We start from the raw sequence: 24,524 nt of genomic DNA on the forward strand, positions 1-24,524 counted from the left end.
CACTGATCCTTTGTAATCAGTATTGCTGGAGTTGTGACTGCTGCCTTTGAAAAGTCCCTTTCTAGTTTTAACTAACGCCACCCACACAGTTTATAATAGAGATAAAATTTGATTCAGAAAAAACAAAATATGCATAAAGCTCTATCCACAAAGTGATATAATTTAAAACATGCTCTAAGTTGCCTGTATAATAAAAGCCAAGTCAAGTTTACTGAATCAAAACAGTATTTTAGAAATCGAAAATTTATTTCTAGCACAGAATAAACCAGAAACCTTCAAAGAATAAAACCGAGGGAATGAGGAATTAACATTAAGTAGCAAATACAAAACCCCCAGATGACTGAAGAATTTAGCACAGCCACTGTATGACATTACAAACATTCTTTCTGCATTTACACTCTTACCTTCCTTTAGAATCTGTTGAATTTACAATACCGGCACCTAGTGTATCAATTAACATTTCTGCAGCACCTTCATTGTCATTTATCCTATAATGAATTAAACAGACTGTTATTTACAGAATGATAAATCCTTTGTTAAATACAGCAATGAAATTTATGAAGAATAATTTTGCACTTCCTTACACAGCACAATGCAAGGGACTGAAAGAATTTCCTTCCATTTTCTGAAAAACTTCCTGTTCCAGGAGCAGCTCTACACAACTGTCGTGACCTAAAGCAAATGAAAGAGTTATGTATTGAAAAGAAGGGAAAAGGTTTAACTACAGCTTGCAATGAAAACTATGTATCTCAATTAGATTAAGCAGTACTGTATTTGAAACTTTTAAAGAAAGACTGGTTTTATTAAACAGGGCTACATTTAGGAACCGATTCTTAGACTCCTAAAAATCAAACTGACATGTAATACTGAAAACTTAATGAAATTTATAAGGTATCTCATGCTATCTAAAGAACATCCAGAATACCTAATTTAATTCTTTACACCTCTGCATTTCAAATTCTTCTGTACATTGTCTCCATTAAAACAACTCCACCATTTGAGGTTTATTTTTGTTCCACATTTAGTTGAAATCATCACCCAGCTGCATCAGCTCAGTAGTTATTCACTTAGTAATTATTGGTGAAATGTAGGTTTAATCTCTTACTTCTTGATTTTTCTCTATCTTGTAATTCAGAGATGAAATAAAAAATAACCTCTACTATGTTCTAAATGAACACACAGAACAAAATCTTCAGCAAAAGAGACGAATGATTTTCCTGCATTTTAAGGGCCTCCCTCACTCTCAAATCCATGAAAAGTATTAGAGAAGAAAAAACTAAATTTTTATTGAAACACTTTTATATACTTGAGTTTCTTATGCCTACCATAGTTGATAAGAAGCAAGTTTAAAAAGAGATTTAATCTGAAACCATTCCCTAAGGAAGTTAGTTTTATGGGATGTGTGGCACATTTCTGTTCAAAGGTATTATGTTGAATTTCTTTAAAGACTCCTTGAGGCATAAAACTAAGATTGTATAAGACAAAAATGTAGGACAAAAGTAACCATATCATATATTACATATCATATTCTTCTTCAAGATATCAGGTCTGTCATTTTCTCTCATTCACAGAAAGAGGATGGACTATATGTAGCCTTTGTAAGTATTAATAACTTCTACCCCAATATCAACAAATAGATTCAGAGCTGTATTTTAAAGCATTTTACCATTATAGCAGGCCCAGTGCAGTGATGTATAGCCATGATTGTCTGCCATTGCAGGTGCTGCATCCACAGAAGTAGCTGACTGCAGGAGAGCTCCCAGAACACCTGTATGGCCACATGCAGCTGACAGGTGGATGGGGGTCCGTCCCCTACAGTCTCGTAGTAAGGACTTAGCACCATGTTGAAGCAATGCTTCCACACATTCCTCGTGCCCAGTAACTGCCTGTGAGAGGGAGACAGGAAAGGGCCAGTTTGAAAATATTAATGTATTTGTATACAAGGTGTAGAACTAAAGCAAGCAAATCTCGGGCAAATTCTTGCATTTCTAAGGCATAACAAAATAAGCAAAATCAGTTACTATTTTTATTCCTGAAAACAGCCATTCTGTCAGGAAAATAGAGAAGTATTACCATTAATTATGACAGAATACTTTCTTGGAATAACACTTGTTGAATCACTAATCTCTAGGGCTCATTCAATTGTCTTATCCGGCAGACACTATAAACAAAATATTTCGCATGTGGCACACATCATGCTTTCTTCCTTCCATTAACACTACCTTCCCCCTACCAAAAAACTGTACTCTAGGTCTTCTCCAGTCAACACTTTACAGCAAGATTAGGAGGTTCTAGAAGTCCAAAGGAATTCTGAGGGTAGACAGTAAACAGGCAGAATCCATTTTTTGAATGCAACTAAAAATACAATTAAAAATTAAAATAGCAAGATGAGAATAATGAGAAATTCATTAACACTACATATTAAGACTTTATTTGCAATTAGCAGATAGGAAACTGGAAATGAGAGAAAGGGAATATTCTCTTACCCCTCTATGTAATGCTGTCCTTCCCCACTTATCTTTGGCATCTACATTTGCTCCTTTGTTAAGGAGTGAATAAACGCAGTCGGTGTGCCCATTGAGAACTGACAACATCAGAGGAGTCCTTAGCAGAGACAGAAATAAAGTGTAAATTTAACTTGGAAATTTAACAGACTAGCACTCAGCTCAAGTATAATAACTGCTATCCTTCCAATCAACACTGTTAAGATTTACATCATCAGTGACCTTCCATTCATTTGCTTTTTAGATTTGAGAAAATAATGTAACATGCCCCAGTTCAGAAGTCCTGATTAAATAACTAGAATCCATTTTCTCAGCATTTGGGCAGTAAGACACATTTCAGTTTCCTCACAATTGAACAGGAACATTTTTCACTCCCAACTTTATGTTTATTGCAATAAATTCCTTAGAGTTAAAAATAACTACTGTAAAATACTTGGGTTTTCACAGTACCAAGATTTTTACAATACAAAATGCAACAACTTGTGTAGAATAGAATGCCCATCATTTAAACTCACTGTCCATTTCCATCTTGAATGTCCACTGCATTCTGTGGTTCTGCATTTCCTATCAATAGCCGCAAACATTCTGAATGACCATTTGTAGCTGTAAAACATTATAAAAATATGGGGTTTACATTAATTGTCTTTGAGTAGTAAGTTCAAATAGAATGGCAACCTACCTGCTCAGACTAAAACCCATTAGCTTGAAAACCCACTGTAGAGCTTTACCATTGTTATAACTTAAAATTAAAATATGAACACTAGAAAATAATTTTAGAAATCAAGTGTTCTCTACTGTACAGTGTTAGAACCAACTGATTTCAACTATCAATTGCCAATAGATTTTTTTTAAATATATAAATGAGGTTGCACGTATTAAAAGTAATTGGAATATATGCTTATACAACATACACAAGAAGGAACATTATATATAGGAATTAGCATAATTTTTGCTTGTTTTAAGGCATTGGTAAACACATACCTAGCAAATTATAGTCAGATTTTGTTAGCAAGTGTAGTGTGTGCGTAGTTATAAAATAATAATGGAAATCACATTTAGAAAGGGGAAAGAAATTTAGTGCATAGATGTAATAAACCAAGCAGTTTAAAAAAAAGGAAAAAGAACAAACAGAAAATTGAGAAATCTCATTTATATGCAACTCATGAAAGATAAATGATTGCTTCTTGGAAGGGAAATTATTTCTGAACTACAGCTGCAGTATTCAGTCCACAAAAGCACAGCAGCAATTCATGTTTCTGTAGCTGACAGACATGCTAACAAAAAGTTAGGAAAGCTCAATCAAATAGAAGAATGCAGTTTGTGCTCATGGACAACAAATTAAGTGGTGAGAATGGCAATGTTTTGTATATAATGCTCTTTTTAACTGCAACATTTCTGTAACACCATTACTATAAATGTCAAATTTAATAAGCCTATTTTTAATGTAAGGAAAAATATAAGACCATAGTGTGGATTCTAGACTCAAAGAAAGGCAGGCCTAGAAATTCCTTTTCTAGGAAAGTCAGCAAGAAAATACTGCAAAGGACTGCTGTTATTTTGAAAATGCTCAGGAGTCATTTAAATCCTTGGAAAAAAATCAAAGAAAGTTTTCATGTCTTTTCTCAAACTGCCAAAATTCTCTAAGACTCCAGTAATTTTTAGAAGCATTTTAGTGCCAAGACAGGAAAGGCAATTTTGCCCATCTAAATTTGGGCCTGCAGTTTAGGCTGCGTGAGAGACAAGGAAAGAATCAGGGACATGTCACTGACACCTGTCAGCACAGCCAGTTGAATGGACAAGGACAGTGCACCCTTCCAGAAGGAAGTGTGGAACAGCACTCCTTGGACTCCACTGGTTTATTGGATTAATATTGGTTCCTGCCTACAACTCTTTTGCAACAGGTTTCTCAGCACGGCATATACCTTTAAAGTCGTCCTCTGTTCCTAAACATTACTTCTTAGAACATTAATAACAGAGACTTCTAAACAGATTGTCCACTTGAAAAGCCAAAATTTTAGAGGGTAGTGGCTAGTACATACCTGCAGCATGAATTGGGGTCCTCTTTACAACATAATCTTTCACCAAGATTGATGCTCCCTGATTAATGAGCACATCTACACATTCCACATGTCCCTTAAAGGCAGCAAGATCCAGTGGTGTCCTTCCATTGTTATTCCTCACATCAAGGTCCAGCAGTGACTGTACCAGAACTTCCAGAGCTTGATGGTGGCCATGATAGGCCTACAAGGATAAGAAAATTCTTCAATTTTCCCATCCTTAACATTTTTCCCTTTCTTGCCAAAACTACATAAATGAAACTGTAAAGAGACTATTCTTATTTTAGCATGCAGAAGAGCAACTGATGCAGCACATAAGTAGTTACAACAGTTAGGACTAATTTAAAAAAGCCCACAGTTTCAGTAAGAGGGTTGGTGGTTTTTTTTCTATTTTATCTTTTCAGTCAGCAACTGAAACTACTCTCAGAAAGTCATCTGTCTTTAAACTGCATAAATAACAGTATTCTGACTACTGCACATTTCATCTCTTTATGTTGTAGTTACATCATCCTCAGATTATTTCAAGTGAGGAACATCAGCAAACTTAAGTAATTCCTTTTAGCTTTTTACATAAAATATTTTTTTAAAAAGCACCTGTAATAAGAATGCAGTACAAATAGCTTTCATTTACCACTATCAAAGATTTTTTTTTTTACTTTGTAGAGAAATATATATATATATATATATTTATGTTCTGCATGAAACTATTTGCAGAAAGTATAGTGTGTTTTTTCAATTGCTTTAAATTCAGTGAAAAGATCAAAGCTACACATTGAGCTGGTTACTCTATATTTTGAATATTTTTGTAGACAGAATTTCATCACTGTCCTATACTACTCCTTGTGCAAATCTTTCTTAAGAGTATCAAGGACAAACATTTCTCATACTAAACAATTATGAGAATAAAACAATGTAATTATTAAAAACGCCATAATTACTTATAAAACAAGCCTTATAAAAGTTTCATCAGCACAAATTTTAATTAGAAGATTCCACATGAAAGTTGTTCCATGAAGCAAATTTCAAGAGATGTGCAAAAATCATCCTGTATACCTCATTCAGGAATATTAGTACGCATGTTTGCATTTTGTTTATTAATCTATTTTGAAAAAATCCAGAATAAATAAACCTGTGCAACAACTGTTTGCTACCATATGAGCTGTCATCACTGAGGAACTGAGAACTTACAGCTAAATGCAGTGGACTTATAGGCGCTCTGTTGTCCGAGTCATTCAGCATGTCCGTACCTGATGTTTCCATCAGCTTGGAGAGAGAAGGTCAGAGTGAGTGCAAAAACCCCTCACCTCTGAAAATACTCAGCAATAATTGCTACAGTTTCCCATATACACAGATTGAAAAGCAAAGGAGAAAAAGTAGGAAGAATAATATAGGATTACAGATGTCCTGATCTTCGTTTTAGAGATCCTTTTAGAGTTTGAGTCAACTGCAACTCATCCCCTGTATTCATATTCCAACCCCAGTAGTTCAATTTTGCATAATAATGCAATAATTAAATCAGAAACTAAATTAAAATTACTATTTTTTTTTTGAAGTAGCAATGTGAAAGATGAATATGAAGGGAAGACAAGGACAGGTGACAGCAGCAGCAGGAAAAAAAACCCCAACCATTAGCCAAGTAAGCATTCTGACTAGGTGAAAAGTCAGCAGAAAACTATATGAAAGATCAGAAGGCAGGATGGACTTCTCAGAACATGAAAACATTTCTCAGAGAGAAAAAATGGACTCAAAAAAAGCAAAAGCATTAAGCCATTAAAATATCTATGTATATACATTTCTATTTGTGATTTTCAGATGTGTTCTAACTTCTGGGTCCTTTCAAGACCATATTTAATTAAGTACATATTTAATTAAGTACATATTTAATTAGTAGAATTAAAACATCTGACGTGTTTGAAGAACATCAAATATATTCAAATAACATTTTCATTATCACTTCTATATCATAGTCATCCAACTGTTTTAAATAAAAAACACATGGCTTAAAAAATAATCTCCTGTTTTAAAATTATAGTCCAATTAAATCTAAATTGTAGTTGAAATAAAATAATATATTCATGCATTGAAGTAATGGTTGAATAAGTATAAAAATAAGCAGTATTTTTAAAATTTTTGCTCTATGGTAGTACTTAAAAAGTGAGAAATAGTACACTTACAACATCTAGAGGTGTTTCACTGGCAATCTGTAACAAAAACATTCACAATTCATGTGTGAATACATTTAAACATAAAAGTGCAATTTTAATAAAAATACTAAAGTTGTATAACATAGCATATCAAATAACATACATATTTTTGCAAAGGGAACAATCAAAAACCAACTACAGCTTTATTATCTGAAGTTCTATTATGTGGCCACTAGTTACTGTAACTGCATGGACTATTTTATACAGCACCCTTTATTTACAGGTTTTCCCCACATTTTCTTTCGCTCCTTTCAAATGAGACTCATGAAATTTCTTGAAAGTTCTCAATGGGATAACTTGTGGTTATTTTATTTCAGCCAGCGGCAAAAAAAAATTAGTGGTGCAATCTAAATTAAGAAACAAACCAACACTAATATCCCCCATCTTCCACCAGTTATTTCTTCATCTGAGAATTTTTCATCTTTTTAAGCCAGTGTATAGGATTCTAGCTCCTCACCTTGCTTCTATTTTAGGACTACCAAATGCTTAAATTTATCTGCACAGAGGTTGAAGACCTTTCATCTAGGATATGTTCTCTTACCAATTCAAGACACAAGCGATGACCATAAGCAGCTGAATAATGAACTGCATTGTATCCTTGCTTGTCTCGGATCCCAGGGTTGGCATCGTTTCTTAGCAAGTATTCCAGGCACCTATTCAAATTGACATATGCAACCATGTATCTAAATGCTGAATTTCAACTTAAGGCTAAGTGATAAATTGTTCCAATTCAACTGGAAAATAGAATACAGCACACAGGGACACTGATTTAATGTACAATATTGGCTAGGACTAGAGAAAGCTACCTCATTACATCAAACATAAAGGTCAATCACAAAGCTTCAAAATTTGAAATAATCCTTCTCTGCAGACATCCTGCATCTTCTGCGTTATCTGACTTGGTTAAAACCAGTATTTCATGGCTATTTTCCTCCTAGCTAACACAGCTGCAGTTACCTTTGCTAATATCAATTATTACTATTTGATATGCTTTTCTGCATTAATCTCTTCTTCTGTATGTTATATGGAAAGAAGAGAAGCAGTTCTTCATGGTAGCATACAAGAGTTACACACACACTTCCACTACCGGACACTATTTAAAAAATTTATCCACACAGTAAATACTCAGTTGTTGTCATATTTATATCTTACCATATCTTATCATTCCTTACTTTCACTAGACAAATTTATAAGGCAGAACATGATCAGCCCAGTTTCAACCACACTCAGCCAGAAGGATGAGAAAAGGGGAATTCAAGTCAGCTCACTCCCCAGTTTTCTGTTTTTAACAGACTCCATGTATGCACACTGAATGATTGCAGGAAATAACCCTGCTGTTTCATAACTTTATTTTGTCTATCGTTTCAGCAACAGCTTCCAAAGTCATTATCATGACCTTGAACTTGCTGCTGAAACCATTCGTTATTCTGAAGTGTACAACAGATCACCATCCCTTCTTCTCTCTGGTATCACTAAATACCTCTTTATCAAAGGTTCACTTTCATTTCCATCTTTTTTTGCCCAGTATAAACAAGGACTTAGTACATAGTGAAAAAGGTAAAATTTCTTGAGTTTTAAAGAATAACATATGTAACATAAGATGCAAGTAACTTTAAAACTAGTTCAGTATAGCTGATAAAAAGCTACTTGTAAAGCATATCTATGTTTTTAACCAATCAATTCAGGTTTTATTTGCCCAGTAAACAAACACCCGGATTTCTTTAATGAACTGTGCTTGCATGTTTTTGTTTCAATTACAATGAGATGAGATTTCTGAGAACTCAAAGACAAATCAATTTGTCTCATTAAGAACTACAGTTCTTACATTTCATTTGTCCAGTCATCCAACTTTCTTTTTTAATTTTTCAACAAAAACATCCCTGTCTTTAAAATATGTCTTTAAAGATGTCTGAACAAAGACCATAAAAATCACACATAAATATTTTTGGAATTTTATATAGATGGTTTCCTGACATGTTATTTCCCAGGCTTTATATTCCAACTCCAGTAATCCTTTTTAACTTCATTCCTGCTTTAAATGGGCTGAGCAATAGTGGTTTTCCAACTGTCACTACTCATCTTGGTCCATCAATATAAAACTTCCCCTCAGGCCATTCTGCTTGCAGCCTGTCTTCCAGAGACCCAAATGTTAATCAGAAGGGCAACAGCCTGTGGGCTGCAGAGACGATGCTTTGGGTTACCTCACAAAGCTCTGCAGTGTTGTCATCATCATTCCTGCTCATACCTTTTGTAAAACAGATGGCAAAACGATGTCATCTGAAGAACCATTATAGTTTGGAGGTTTTCAGAGCAACTGGGAAGCTAAAATTAATCCTAGCTCAACTTGTAAGAGGGCAATTCAAGTAAAATTATCTCAGCAAGCTCCAGCAGGAATTGAAATTATTTCTAAAAAGCAGCAGACAATTTAATTTTGAAATTTGGCTCTATATAAAAAAGGCATTCTTCAAATATAAGTTAAATGGCCATGCAAGTATTTTTTATTTAGCCTTCAAAACCCAGTCTGTAAGTTATACACCACCTCATTCCTATTGCTAACTCACCCTTTAAAAGGTGCTGTATTGAAAAAAAAAAAAAGATTTGGCACAAAGCAGCACTTCTCCAGGGAAGGTGTCGCTGTGTGCAGGTGGAACATGCTGCTGCACACCACAACCTGCATATATGAGTGTGTGCACAAGAAGAGATGCTCTTCTTGTCTCCTCAATATATCCAATGTCTGGAGCTTAATTAAACTCATCAGTCTGGTGCTACCTATATACACTTTGCAGATAAGCATTTAAATAATTAATAAATACATGAAATATAACCTTTGGTTAGAAAATACATGTAAGAGATCAGTGGACTTATGAAAGATTTTGGATGTATTTAATTAAGAAAAGCGTAACTACATCATAAAAATTTATACTATCAAGAGACAGTCCTGTTTGGCATTACAACTCTGGTTTACTCAAAAATCAAATAGATAATGCAGCTTATATTGAAATATCAAGTTAATATCCATCCTTCATTGGAATTTGATTTTAAGGCAAAATGACCCTACTACTCACAACTAACTTAATAACCCGCACAAAGGATATTTACTCAACCACTACACAGCAGCTGGGATTAAAAACTCTATTCCCAATTAATTCCTGATTTAGGAAATCTGCATTATAGGACATAACATTTTTACAATACATTTTCCCGGTGTTAATTTTTTCCCTCTGAAATATTTTTTTACATAAAGTCTTTTATATCCAATGCACGCACCACTGTCAAAGTTTAATTTTTAAAAATACAAGAAATGCATTTGGCAAATCTGAAGGCAGAACACACACAAAAATCACAGCTCAAATGTTCCTAATGAGAAAGGCTTTAGTACAAAGCATGCCACTTACTTCCCATCTGTGTCTGATGCAGCTGCATAGTGCAGAGGTGTACAACCCCTCTCATCAAGGTCATTCACACTAGCTCCAGATCCCACAAGGGCAAACAGGCACTGATAATTACAATTGGCAGCAGCATAATGGAGTGGAGTTCTTTAGTACACATTTAAATAAAAAGTACAATGGTAAATAACAACAAAATAATATTTTAGAGACAGAAAAAGCAAAATAAAGTGAAACTTAAATCCTCCTTACATTTTTAAATAAGTATTTGTGCTGAAGAATGTATCGTTACAGTACTAAAGAATAGGACCATTTTCTAGGGACCACTTAACAATGCTGAACAATATATAGCAGATTTATTTGCCAGCCAAAATATGCACAAACTTCATATTAAAGGAAGCTTAATGTGAATTTTCCTGTGTAAACTTAGAGGGAAATCCAGTTTATGCTAAAAATACTCTTCTCTGTTAAGTAATTTTAAACCAGATGGAAAAATATGGACAAATCAAAAATTGCACAACAACTAAATATAGCAGAAGTAAAATACAACAATTGCACAGACATTTTTAATACACAAATCACAATTTTGCCTAAGAGAGGAAAACATTATTATTTATTTTTATCTATAGTGACATAGCAGAGGCACGGTTAAATATACCTTGTCTTCGTGTTACAAAACCATGAAATATTAATACTGATGTATAATCTCAGAGAAAACTTATCCCAGCTTCAAATACATAAACAATTCTCTAAATGTGCCAGTTTAGCTAAAATTTTAAAAATACCAATATGACTCAGAATTCCATTTTCTGTTTTCAAAAAGACATTGCTGGTATAAATATCTTGATTTTGAGGAGATAGTAAGGCTCTTTCTCTTAATCTCTCTTTCCCTTGATCTCTCCCTTAAAATGTCTTTTTCCCATTTCTCTCCATTTTAAACTAATAGTTTCCATCTCCTGAAAAAATTGATGTATATAACATGAATGTTAAACCAAAACCCAAACCAAACCAAAGGAAACACCAACTTTTGATTTGATGACAAAAGTTGTGACAGATAGTTGTTCCTTTCTCAGGAAATAATGAAAGTGGAATATAAAGCAAAATACAACTTTGGATCCGTAACTTTTTCTTTAAGTCCTACTCCTGCTCTTCACATCCCGGAAAATCATATTTTCCATGCTGTGATGTGAGATTTTACATGAGTACTGATCCTGCCATCTAAACTTAAATAATCTTATACTAAAAATAGAAATTAATGTCATTCCAAAAGAGTTCAGAGCTCAAACAGGGAAACAGAAAGGTAAGGATATAGTGAAATGAAAAAGGTGAAGGAGTTATAATAAAATATTAGGTATTTTAATAAAAAAAAGCTTAGAAATAGCCACAGATTTATAAAATTGACTAATACATTATTAGGAAAACATTAGTAATGTCTTTGGATGAGAGCAATTTAAACACATTAGATCCATGTTATAAGGAAAAAAGGTTCACAAAAATTACAGTTGAATGTGAAATTCAGTCTTTAAAAACAAGATTAAAACATCTACCTAACAAAACAGAATTACAAAATACTTTTGTGACTTTTGAGAACATATGCTGAAACACAGTTTATTAGAGACATCTTATCATAAAAAAACCATTTAAACTGGAGAATAGACTTGGCCACATATCAATAAGCTGCTACTGCAATACTTTTAACAGCCCTTTCCAATGTACATAAATCTGGAATGTCTTACCTTCCAAATCTGTCCTTTTTGTTGAAGTCTGCACCAGTATTTAGCAGAAGATTTAGGCACTCCAAATTCCTATTAAATTAATACATTATTACTTGTGATTGCAAATTTTATTTCCTTAATATTTGCCTCTACAAATATCAGAACTGCTACACATGTACATCTCATATGTTAGTTTTAATGGAATTGAACTATAACGTGGAATTTTTGATATATACATTTCTGTATGTAAAATAGATTCCATAATCTCTGGACCAAACCAATAAAGAATATCAATTATTTCAAGACCACATACATAAATTTAATTGATACCAAATGGCATGCATAAAGCACATAAACATGAACCTAATTCAATAAAAAATTCAATTTTTAGAAACAAACAAAAAGTAACACCTGCATGTCACATGCTCTTGCTACTAGGATTCCAGCACAGAGGCAAGATTTTACTGCATATTTTTTAAGGCCAAATATAAGTTGAAACATATATATTTTATTTTTTTGTGTAATCAATTTTCAATAAAATCTGATCATCATAATAGATGTACTATATTGTTTATTAGTTAAACACTATTTTGGTAACTTTCCTAAACTGGAGATGAGTGAGGGAATGTGTCACAAATTATTTGGTTTTTATATGAAAAGACAGCATTTTAACCTTTATCACTTGCAACAAGGATGTATCTAGCAAGTACTTTTGACTTAGAATGATTACTTAACAGTATTACTTAAACAACATTCAAACAGAAAAATGAAATTATCAATATCATGGAGTTCTTGTGTCCCACAAAGTGTATCATGAAATTTATTACCCAATTCTTCCCGGCAATTTTGAGTAGCTGCTATAGAAAACCTACAATACAATAACAATAATCAATATGGATCACAACTCAAGTGATGAGCAAGTAGTTCTGACTACTTCATCCACCTAAGCTCTGGAATTTAATTATTGCTTTTAGTTTATTTAGACTGACCTTTTATTTATGGATTTGGTAAAAACAAATTTCCCAAAGTTGCTGTTCTCTATCTCATGTCCCACAGTGAACTGAGGTGGGCATGCCATCTTTGAATGCTGAAAATTCTAAAAATTTTATCATCATCCATGGGAATTTAAAAAAAAATAAATCAGTTCATCCCCAAACATAAACCTAAAGTAAGGCTGATGATACTTGGACACTGTACTCCAGCAACAACTTATTAAGCTGAACAGTTAATTAATTTTTTGTTTGCAGATAGAATCCATCTTGAAATTATTTTCATGTTTACATAAGTTCCAAGGGGAGAGGGCAGAAAAAATAGGGAGGCGATAACAGAGAAAAAGAACAAGAATGATCAGCAATTGAAAAAGAAACACTGAATCTGAAAGCATGAATGCTTTTTTACACACCCTCCAGCTGCAGCTGCATGAAGACAAGTCCTGCCAAAGTCATCTGGTGTGTCAATGTCAAAACCTACAAAGCAAATATTTTGTAAAATCATTATGTAACATCACCTTTCACAAAGCTGCTGTCATCTGCTGTTAAGAAAAATGCTTGCTAAGCAAACTTAACAGCTATTTGCAAAAGAGCACTCAAGCATTAAAAATTACTTCATTTGAAACATGTCCTTGCTATTTACAATGTATTGAAAAACAGGCATTTAAATAAAACTGAAAGGGGTAAGGTAAAAGACAAGTAGCTGCACTGAGGCTGTGTTCTTTCTCCTTCTATTTACCTGCTAATATTTCAGTGTCATTTACTATTGAATACAAGACATATGCAGGTTATATGAAAATTTAGGAATATGCTAGAATTTATCATTGTTGTGCAGAGATTATTAATTTTTTGGGGAAGTCAGTATTACTAAATATAGGAGCTACTTAAATTTTATCCTTGAGTTTAGTGCTTTAGTCTCAAAGAAAGAACTTTTTTGAGTGATGGCAAATAGCAGTTAATTACTGAGGAGCTCTTTGCAGAACACTGTAGTTTTCTCTTTCTGAAAAGGCTCAGCTGTGGAACTTCAAATCCAAGAACACAAATTTTAACTGTGTAATTCCATTTCTAAACATACATTTTGACAGAAAGATTACTATTTATATCAGGTTTCAAAGCTACATTTTTGGTTTGAGAAAACTACTATGCTCTCATGAGAGTTTTGCTCTTGTGCAATGTAACTTATTTAGTAAATCTCCACTTGTTGTACTTGGGAATGATAGGTTGTTTTTTTTTTTTTTCCTTTCCTTTTAAGAACTGTTTGACAACAATAGATAACCAACAACACATGTTATTCAAGAACACTATTATTTCAAGGCTGTTTTCCTACTCCACATCCCCTAAAACAGGTTTTGTATGCACCACTATGCTCTTATCAGAATGCTCTATTGCAAATAATTTAGGAGTTTACTAGTTTGGTTTGAAGAATAGCCTTTGATGCCTTTTCACATCCCTAAGTTACTTGTCTACCATCACTAACTACTTGAATGTCAGTCAGTACTGCGACAAGGCAGATTGCTGATATTTTGTTAAGGTTTCCACATGAATATTAATGAATTTAAAAAGCAGAGATCTTCAACTTACATAAAAGAGACATCTCCCAACCCCAAAAAGGACACATACTCTGCACATACCAATCCCCACACCAAGAGCACGTACTAAAAGCTCTTAGCACTATTTAGTCTTTCTAGCCTGAAGGCTGAACATACTCTTCAAGTCCTTATCTGCTCCAGGCTAGATTTGCATCAAAGTTTTCTCAATTCATGTAAAAGCCACAGAAACCACTTGCAAGTCCTGCACAGGATTTCCTTTGCCATACTGAACCTCCATTAAAGGCACAGCCAGCATCACAGCATGTGCAGGAAGGAGAAAGAGCCAGTATCCCTCATTTTGAACACATCCAATTGAAATATTGTCATGTATTGGACAGTTCTTTCCTGAAGTGAATCCTTGCAAGTTTGCCCTTGACAGGACAGTAAATAAAAAGCCTTACCAGTAGGTAGCTTTAGTTATATTCCTCTAGTTCTTCTTCCAGGCTTCCCTAATGAACAGTATAAAGCTGGGGAAGCAACTTCTTATTATTCCTTTTCCCCAACTCTCTTTTCCCCACTTTTTTCAAAAAACATTAAGTGCCTTCAGATTAATACAGAATCATTTAGTTTGTTTTTATTTTTATTCTTGTTCTGTTCCAGAAGCTTCATTTGGATAAATCTAATTTCTCAGAATTGCAATGGTTCAAAGAACTAAGAATTCACGTAAGATTCTGGCCAACAAGAGAAGTAATGACCTTGCAACATCCACATCTTCAGGGAGGAGTCAAACATCAAAAGTAAAGTGCAGTTTGCATTTGATTAACAACATAATACCAATGCAACAGTTTCTTAATATAGCGATCCACAGAGTCTTCAGGGCTATTAGATGCCCGCTACAGGAATAGATAGGAATAGACTGATCTGTATTAAGCTAAAGACATAATAGAATGGAAAATGGATGCTCTATGGAGTAATAAAAAAGATTATCACAATCTTTTTTCCTTGAAGTTTCATTATGATCTAAACCAGTCATCCCACCTCTGTGGCCAACTTGAAAGGCACAAAGACAATAATAAAGAAATTACAAATGCATTATTAAAATTTGGATGTATTTTTTTTAAATTTATGTCTGCAAAAATTTGCACTCACTTTAACAATGGACTGTCCATTAAAAAACAATCATTGGCTCCAAGGTGCTAGTAAACTATAAGGATTCTATGTATCACTAAAGTAAGATTTAATAAAAAGCTATTCTGTGAAATAAAAAATGAAGTAAAAAGCACCTTGTAAGAATTTAAAAGAGTATCCTACCTGATGAGAGGAGCTTTCTGCAGCAGTCTGAAAATCCACTTAATGCTGCCAAATGGAGAGGAAACATCCCATGTATACCCCGCCTAAGATACACCATAATCAGGTATCACAGTTTCAATTACAATTAAAATAAAACAAACATGATTGTGTGCCAAAGTGCATATGCATGGTGGGTTCAGCAAACCACCTAATTAGAATACTGAGCTAACTTCACATCTTAAACACTTCCTTCCAAGCTATCAGCATGCATTATGAGTGCAACAGCCTATTAGAACTTTCAGAGCTCTTATTTCAAATACATTACAGAAAACTCTATTTGTTTTGGTACAAATTGTGATATACTGACTAACTACTTACAAGTACAGTACAGGATAATAAACAAAGTATTTCCTATTTCAAGTTGAAGATGATATTAAAAATTGTACTAGCTCTGTTAACCTAATAAATACACTTGTAAATTATGTCAGCTTGCATTCATGTCAGTAAAGTTACCTACTTTGCAGTGTCAGCACCACTCGTAATCAGAGTGTTGATTAATAGCTCATGGCCATATCTAGCTGCTATGTGCAAAGGGGTATTTCCATTCTTATCTTCACAGTCTATTTCAGCTCCTACAATAAAGAGTAATTGATAAGTAAGGGTATATGTAGGCATACAGATACTTTGTGAGAAAAACAGCACTGATGATTGTTCAAGCAACGTTATTAATTTTTAGTGACTGACTAGTTTGGATTTGAAACGTATATATATTTTAGTGGTAGAAAAAAGCATTTTATTATGTAACCTTATGGGACAAACTCTCTACACCCTGGGTTATGGAAAACTATATATATATATATATATTTTCCTGCATTCTGAAAAATAAATGGTTCATCAGTGTAACTTATCAAACTTTATAAAAAGATATGCCATTTTCCACCACTATTACTGGACACGAAAAGAATTCAGCATGTTGTTCCAAATACAAGAGGATGAAAATATCCAAACAGAAAACTTATGACAAAAATACTCCCTCCCCCTTTTTACCATTTTGAATGATGGTTTGGGATCTTGAAAATCTACCATGGATTGCTGTCATGTGCAAAGGTGTTTTCCCATCTTTACTCTGGAAAAGAAAAAAAAAAAATAATCCCACATTTACTTATGGCCTGTAACGGCAATGAATCAGAACTGACAAAAAAAGAAACCAACAGAAAGGACATTTCTTTATTTCTTTCTTCTTTTTTTTCTACACTCCACCCTTTAAATCACTTCTATGCACTTTTGCCAGACAGATACTGGCAATGACAAGTCAGCATGACAGGGCAAGCTTTCCACAAGAGCTGTTCTTAGTCACTCTTCCACCTGCAAGTGACAACTCGGGGATGCCCACTCACTCACACTTAATCCTTAAGATAATAACTCTCAAGAGGATGATGACAGCACAAAATTTCAGCAACACGTCTATGTCTGACCCCTCCCCTCCCAAAGGCTAAAATAAAACAATATTTTAAGTTTGTTTCTTGAAAGAAAGTAGCTGCATTTACTACAGGTGTTCACACATTATATTATACTACACATTACAAAGCTCATGTGTTTCCTGAAAATTTCAGTCAGGTAATGTTTGTAAGCAATTTATCATAAACCACAAGGAATCCTAGGGTAGAACAATTCAACTCTACTAGGTACTATATGTTTGAAATATACACCTTAAATATGCACTTAAGTCATTCACCCAGTAAAGACATTCTTGAACCAGGCCAACACACAAGGAAACCTCAATTTTTTACAGCTCAGTCTCCATGGACTTACAAACCCATTTTTCCTGTTGCTATTACTTTGGAATGGTTTTCCTCTCGTACTTATCACAGGTAATGGGAAAGCTTTACTGCAGAAAAAAGTTCCTAGACATGCACTCAGAAAATTGCAAACACAACACAGAAAATCAAAGGACCCTTGAATGCACATGCATACTGCATCTATGTTTTCAATGATGGCTTGAAGAGTATGAAATATTCACTAAATATAAAGTTAAATTAGACAAAGATGGTAGGGGAACATATGATATGAACATATCTTTGAAACATCACAAACTGCTGTCATATGCAGAAGTGTTTTCCCATATTTACTCTCCTTTTGACACAATGGACATGGTTCTATGGATGTGACACTGAAAGTCTGCTGGAAACCCTCTTAGGGATGGATACGGAATTTTTCACTGTGTCACTGGCCTGAAATTCTTAACAATGCAATTATATGTGAAACACTGTCTTCTCAGACCTTGATTGAAAGAAATAAAACACTTGATCAGGAAAGCCAAGTTATCTCCAGATCTTCCAGCTAGCAGATTTCTTTGACCATAAATAATCCAAAACACAATATCCACATATCCATAGCAAATGTAAATAAACACAGAAAATGGGGTTGAAATCCTCTTGAGAAATTAGGCAATCAATTTTAATTCTGTCATTGGAGACCTTAAGAAAAGGCCAAATAGACACACCATAAGTTACAACTTCCCCAAGCAACCTCTGTGCTTTCATCATTCTCTCTACAGTTTAATTCTCATCTCTATATCAAACCATTAACAGTCTCTGTGCCCAATTACTTTAAAACAACTGTTTGACATCTGGTGACTTCTTCCCTCACTTTTGTCCTTATTTAACCTGAAGAATCTATAGAATCTGTTAATTTAAAGAAAAATTATCATATAAAATAAGCTTACTGAATTAACAGACAGAAGAATTTCAGGGCTCAGATGAAAGTAGCCTGCAGTCTCACTGGCTTAGACAGGATAAATTTGTATCTCAAAGGAAGGCTAATAGAGAGGAAGAAGATGGAGCTGAAAAAACACAGATCTAATAATGCACCTCACAAAAACATAGGAATAAGTTAAGGTGACAATATTAGAAACTCAAGAGCACTGTAGTTAAGTGAGAACCCTCACAAGAAAACTTCAGTAAGATCTTGCAAAGAATAGCAATATAAGCCACAGAATTGTTTTCCACTTATAAATGAAAAAATCACAATACAACCAATAAGTGATTTTTAAAGTTACTCTGTTCAAATTTAATTAAAAATGCACTTCACATAGATTTTTAAGAAGATGGATTTTATGAGAATGCCTGTCTTATGTTTAACAGTCTCAAGTGCCTTTCCAGCCCAGGAATAACACAACATGCAACTGTTTAATATATAAACATAGAAAAGGTATAAGATTAAATGAAGACCATTCCCATGTTGAAGCTGAACTGCTAGGTATAGGATTGTGTTCAGAATCTCTTCAAAGACACTGTGACTAGAAAAGGATAGGACCAGAACCAGCAGCCAAACATTTCTTTAAGCAATGAAATATCAATGCTCTATTAAGCAAATCACTATTTCCTGAGATGCCAGGAGTTTGGACTGCAGAAGCAGGGGGGTACCTTCTAAACTTTGCTTCCATTACACTTTCTTTCTGTCTTTAAGGTCTTCTCTCTAAATATCAAGCCAACTGCAGCTGATTTAACAAGATCACAGCACATGACAGGACAGCCATGGGCTAATGATAACTTTTGTTGTCTTCACTGAAAGTTAGCTAAATGTAGTAATAGGAAAGAAATTGCCCAAATCTCCTGTATTACTAGAGGAAATATATCCACAAAATACTTAGATCATAGCAAATTTGCTAAGAACAGTAATTCCTATTAGACAGAAATAATACACAGCACAAGGTGTCTTACTGAGTGATTACTGACATATTAACTGTACTCAGACCACTGAGTTTCACTGAGGGAGAGGAAATGTAGGTCTATCATGTCACAGCATTCCTCCAAATGAAATCTCCCCCTAGGAACAATTCTTATGTACTAGTACCACCAATGGAAGTAAAAAACTTTTTCTATTTAGGTCACTGAGTTTTCAAGCAGCAATGGGGTCCATAAAACAATTAATACTGTCCCATTACGCAGTCATTTCAATGTGTTCTTCCATGCATGGAAATCCTGAATAGTGAGGACAGAGTACTGCAGTAATGAGCAATACTTAATAAGATTCACTGTTCTACAGTGGAAATTGACAAGTCTATGAAAACAAGTAGGAAATTATGTCCAGAGGTGATAAAAAGCATATAACATATTTCTACTGTTCTATTATCTTGGGCTACATAATCCCTTCTTGAGATGAGGCCAGCTCTCAATGATATGCAAAGGAACTACTCCAGTATCCGCCATCAAGAATAAAAGTGTTTCCCTTTTGCTCTCCCTACTAAGTCATCCACAGCAGGAAGCACTTTAATAGTACTGTCTAGTATGCACCTAGATTACCATCCATATCCACTCTTACCTCTAAAATCACAGTAAGAGTTGCACATGGGAGGAAATGATTGAATCAGCCTACACAAGCAATATAATTATGATGAAAAATTGATCTTATAGCCATTTTAAGAACTACTTTACACTCCAGCTTCAGTATTTGGAAACTGAACAGGCTTGGTTTCAATAAATATTTAGTAAGAACACCCTAATTCCATCTCATTTGAAATCCACAATTCATTCTTAGTTACACAACATATTCTATTTCTTTTAGGGATTGCTCTTCTGATTATATCCAAGATTCATCTTTATAGGCCTTTCCAGGGAAGTAGAAATTGACTTAGAAATTATTTTATTTTGCCTCAGTTCTTGCACTTTTCCACAGTGCAAGTGCTAAGTTTTCATATGCAAAGAAAGGCTGTTCATGCCTTCAGGTGCATATTTACAGGCCAAATTCAGTCATACTGGTATAAATCCACAGAAACGCTACAAACAGAATTACAACAGAAACACTTTGATGAGGAAATGGGACAAATGCTTTTTTGACGCTATAATTGCTTAAAATCCCTACATGGTCCTACTCGCTTAACTTTGCACTTAAGAATTTTGATAAGTATGAAATCAACACATTTTAATTACAAGCAACCCATAACTAAAGCTAATGCTGTTTCTGAAATGGAGCCCTGCCCACTTCTTTCTTCTACATCAGAAACATACAAAATCACTAACCTTTACAGCCCTGCATTTAGAAAAACAGTCATTCTTGGCTTGTTAATATTTGTCATAGCATCACAGAAGAGTCTGGGTTCAAAGGGACCATAAAGATCACCAGGTTCCAACCCCATTAGCATGGGCAAGGTTCCACTTAACTAAGTAGCTCAAAGTCCCATCCAACCTGGCATTGAACACTTTCAGCGATGAGGCATCCACAGCTTCTCTGGGCAACCTGCTCCAGTGCCTCACCATCCTCACAGTAAAGAATTTCTTCCTAATAGCTAATCTAACCCTGCCCTCAAAGTCTGAAGCCATTTCCCCATGTCCTATAACTCCATGCCCTTGCAGGAAGTCCCTGTCCCTGTGGCTCTCTTGTAGGCCCCCTTCTGGTACTACAAGGTGCCATAAGCTCTCCTTTACTCTTATGTGTGTGAGTAACATACAAATGTAATCACTAGTATATTTAACATTGTGGGACTATTTTCATGGACGACCACACTTTCCTGAAAAATGATGTTTCAAGAATGTAGGACAAAAGTCAGCCAGCCCTGCAACACTGAACACTCAGTCATATGCAGCCTGGGACATTATGCAGAGCAGAAAGCTGGCAACAAAAATAAATGGACTGTGACCTGGTATTTTAGGACAAGTTGGCAATATACCCTGTAACACAGCTCCTCACTTCTGCGGGGCACTTTGGTGATGAATTTTTCCACAGCTGAGTTATGTACATTTTCATTAAATGAGCTGCACATCTAAATATATGTAACAGTGAGCAGGAACATACATTTAGGATTTTTCCACATCAAAGAGCTTATTTTTAAACTATTCTCAAATTTTCAGTTGGCTGTGAGTTTTGTACTAACAATAGATAGAAAATTATATTTTGGAATTAGCTGAAAATCAGGTTGGATCACTGTAAAAGTCACTGCTTACATGAAGTGAACCATAAACCCCAAGATTTGTAACAGAAATGTCAACTCCTCTAACATTCATGTCCTGCACAAGTTGTGCTGAAATTCAAGCATAAACCGATAAAGCAGATTTCTTTCACTTTTTTTTTTTTTAAGAAATTAAACAACAGATAATTCTCTTCATACTACATGTGGGTGAGAGTTCAGGCAAGCAATTTGCTATAAGGAACACTTCAACTCTTCACTCCATACACCCATTTCCCCCTTCCCTCAGCCTAAAACCTGACAAGACACCAGATTACTGCCACTGAATATTTCTGAACAGTTTTCACCACTAGAGTGAAAACCAACATAATACTAACCAGTAGATCTTACATCTCTTTCAGAATCTCAAGGAGAAGAAAACAGAAGATATATGTTATAGTTTCCTTTGAAGCTTGCTTGTTTTAAATTCTACCTGCAATATGGCCAGATTCTAATGAATATTCTGTAGTCAAAGACTTGTGACCAAACAGAGATGTAAAATGTGTACTGACCCTGCTCACACAATTTTGCAGGAGCAATTAAAACGCCAGCTGATTAAGACTTTCCATTTGCCTGATCTACTTATATTTGTATTTTTAATACACTCTTCCCAAATCTCCCTCACTGATTAGATTTTATGATCTTACATGATCAACTTTTCAACTGCTCCAGCAATTAGCCAGTTCATACACATTTGCCTGAAATATCTTTGATTTCATTCATATTACTAATTTAAAAGAAAAAACATGTAGTCTTGCATTTTTTTCAAATTATTTGCTCTTACTTATATAGCTAGACTAGGGCAAGCAAATCATACAGAACTCTGACTTTTAAATGTAATTGAGATTGACCAGACAATATTGTCATTCTTCCTCATCCTTCAGGGCTATATAATGTATTCCATTGAGGTTTCCAGATTCAGATCAAGTTTCTTGATGCAACATACTGGCTCATTTTCACCGCAGTACTTTTTCAACAAATACTCCATCTATGAGTAGGAACCTCACCATGCTATCAAAACAAGTGTTTTTGAAAACACTACCTCTGATAAAGATGCAGAGCATTCTTAAGTGTGAATGGATGGCTTTGGATATACCTACCTTTATATTTACATCTGCTCCATTGCAGACCAAGAGCTCTAAACACAATGCTCCATGTGTTGATGCAGCAGCGAAGTGCAAAGGTGTAAACCCTTTCTCATTCAACTGATTTACATTAGCACCACAGTCTATGAGTTCATTCACTACAACATCTTGCCCATTGTAACAAGCTACATGGAGAGGAGTATTTCCATAGGCATTTGGCTCATTCATCTGTAAGAGAAAAAAACCCCAAGATTTGTTAGTAGGCAAAAAGGCTGTACTTAATGAAGCATTTAATTCTAACACCGAAAAAAAATCTCGTGTCATGAGATTACATTTTGGAACTCTTCAAAACCAGAAATTAAAAGCAAGTTCTGGATATAGCATTGTGATTGAGATCTGTGTCCTGGGGAAGAGTATGATTGCTTTACAAGCGAGTCAATCTCCTCCAATTGTCTCCACACCAGTTTCCTGTATGCAACTTAAGAGAACCCACACATGCCAAAAATATCAACTCTGGCAATTTGCACAGATGCTACACACAAAGCATAGCACAGACCTCCATAAAACAGCATTGCAAGTTTTCATTAAAAACAGAGGTCAAAGAGCCTTTTTGTGTATGTGCACACATAGAAGCAGAATTTCTTGTTGTACACAACACGACACTTAATTCTGATTGACTTCTCAATATAGAGCTTGAGTTGCAATCTCTAGCCTTGCAAGACTAAGACTGTGATTCACAGTGTAGATTTCTTACACAATTTCACAGTTTACTGTTAACACACTTTCTACAGGCAGCTACTGTAGAACCTTTCAATTTATTTTGCATTTCAATATTAATATGGCCTCACTTACTGCAGTATTGAAGTTTCTTACCATTTTTAGTGTTATCTAAAATTTATGTCACATAAGAAAGTCAGTTCCATGTATATTTTACCAATGCTGAGGCAAAAGCATTTAATTTCCTGCACTTCAAAAATGATTGTGTGACAAAGCTAGGATCGGAATTCCTATTTCCTGACTTTCAGTCCAATGACTTAAGAGCACGAAATATCAAATAAACAAAAAGCCCTACTAAATACACATTTATTTTCAAATTATTGTGCAAAATCTGCAAAGCTTTTAAGGAGGTTTTCTTTTAATGGAGAAATGAGGGTTTATAAAATAAAAAGTAGTATTTCCAGTGATCTTTCTTCACATACTTTTACTATATCTTCACCTGTCCCTAAATAAACTTTGTGCTATAGTACTAGCAAGAACATTTCAAACAATGAAAAAAAAAATCCCATTAAATTTTATTTTTTCTTACATCAACTCCAAGATCCAGAAGATATTTGACTACACTAATCATTCCACTAGATGCTGCAGCATGTAAGGGTGTATATGATTTCTTGTCTTTGCACGTCACTTCAGCTGTATGGGTCACGAGTAATTTCACAACTTCAATATGACCTAAAATAATAAAGACAAATAAAATGCATCATCTTTTATTAACCAGCACACGTTCACAAACTTAATTCTACAATTGTTATAACATGATCAAGACATTAATCCTTTGGACCTAATGTGGAAAACAAAGAATTGTTATTTTCTAATCTTATCATGAAGTATAATAATAACAATCATCTCCACACACCCCACCCAGCAATTACATTTACATTAGTAATAGCATTTACAGTGCAAAAATGAATTTGTATACTCAAAACACAATCCTGTCTTCTGCTTACAAAGAAGGCCGTTTTTTTAAGACTTGAAAACTAGGGAGGCAAAGTAACTTTGTAATTATTACATATTTACCACAAATTTACATTAACAACTTGAGAG

General features: G+C 34.4%; 1 protein-coding gene across 5 annotated transcripts in view; it reads right to left on the reverse strand.

Annotated features, from left to right (window-relative positions):
* The window catches only part of ANKRD28 (ankyrin repeat domain 28), a 120,209-nt gene that overhangs the window by 10,042 nt on the left and 85,643 nt on the right, over nucleotides 1-24,524 (reverse strand). For all 5 annotated transcript variants that reach the window (XR_001519363.3, XM_015617637.3, XM_015617639.2 and 2 more), the window contains exons 7-23: nucleotides 24,010-24,152; nucleotides 22,719-22,931; nucleotides 16,722-16,800; nucleotides 16,192-16,306; nucleotides 15,696-15,778; nucleotides 13,269-13,332; nucleotides 11,888-11,956; nucleotides 10,161-10,301; nucleotides 7,307-7,418; nucleotides 6,736-6,762; nucleotides 5,750-5,824; nucleotides 4,544-4,745; nucleotides 3,020-3,107; nucleotides 2,487-2,604; nucleotides 1,667-1,886; nucleotides 585-672; nucleotides 405-488 (exon numbers count right to left, since the gene is read on the reverse strand). Coding sequence is in view for 4 of the 5 variants with exons in the window: in XM_015617637.3 (XP_015473123.1) it covers nucleotides 405-488; nucleotides 585-672; nucleotides 1,667-1,886; nucleotides 2,487-2,604; nucleotides 3,020-3,107; nucleotides 4,544-4,745; nucleotides 5,750-5,824; nucleotides 6,736-6,762; nucleotides 7,307-7,418; nucleotides 10,161-10,301; nucleotides 11,888-11,956; nucleotides 13,269-13,332; nucleotides 15,696-15,778; nucleotides 16,192-16,306; nucleotides 16,722-16,800; nucleotides 22,719-22,931; nucleotides 24,010-24,152 (1,921 nt within the window). In the remaining variant the exon portion in view is untranslated. The remainder of the gene's footprint in view (nucleotides 1-404; nucleotides 489-584; nucleotides 673-1,666; nucleotides 1,887-2,486; nucleotides 2,605-3,019; nucleotides 3,108-4,543; nucleotides 4,746-5,749; nucleotides 5,825-6,735; nucleotides 6,763-7,306; nucleotides 7,419-10,160; nucleotides 10,302-11,887; nucleotides 11,957-13,268; nucleotides 13,333-15,695; nucleotides 15,779-16,191; nucleotides 16,307-16,721; nucleotides 16,801-22,718; nucleotides 22,932-24,009; nucleotides 24,153-24,524) is intronic.

Source organism: Parus major, chromosome 2 (genome assembly GCF_001522545.3).
Source record: "Parus major isolate Abel chromosome 2, Parus_major1.1, whole genome shotgun sequence".
Lineage (NCBI taxonomy): Eukaryota > Metazoa > Chordata > Aves > Passeriformes > Paridae > Parus > Parus major.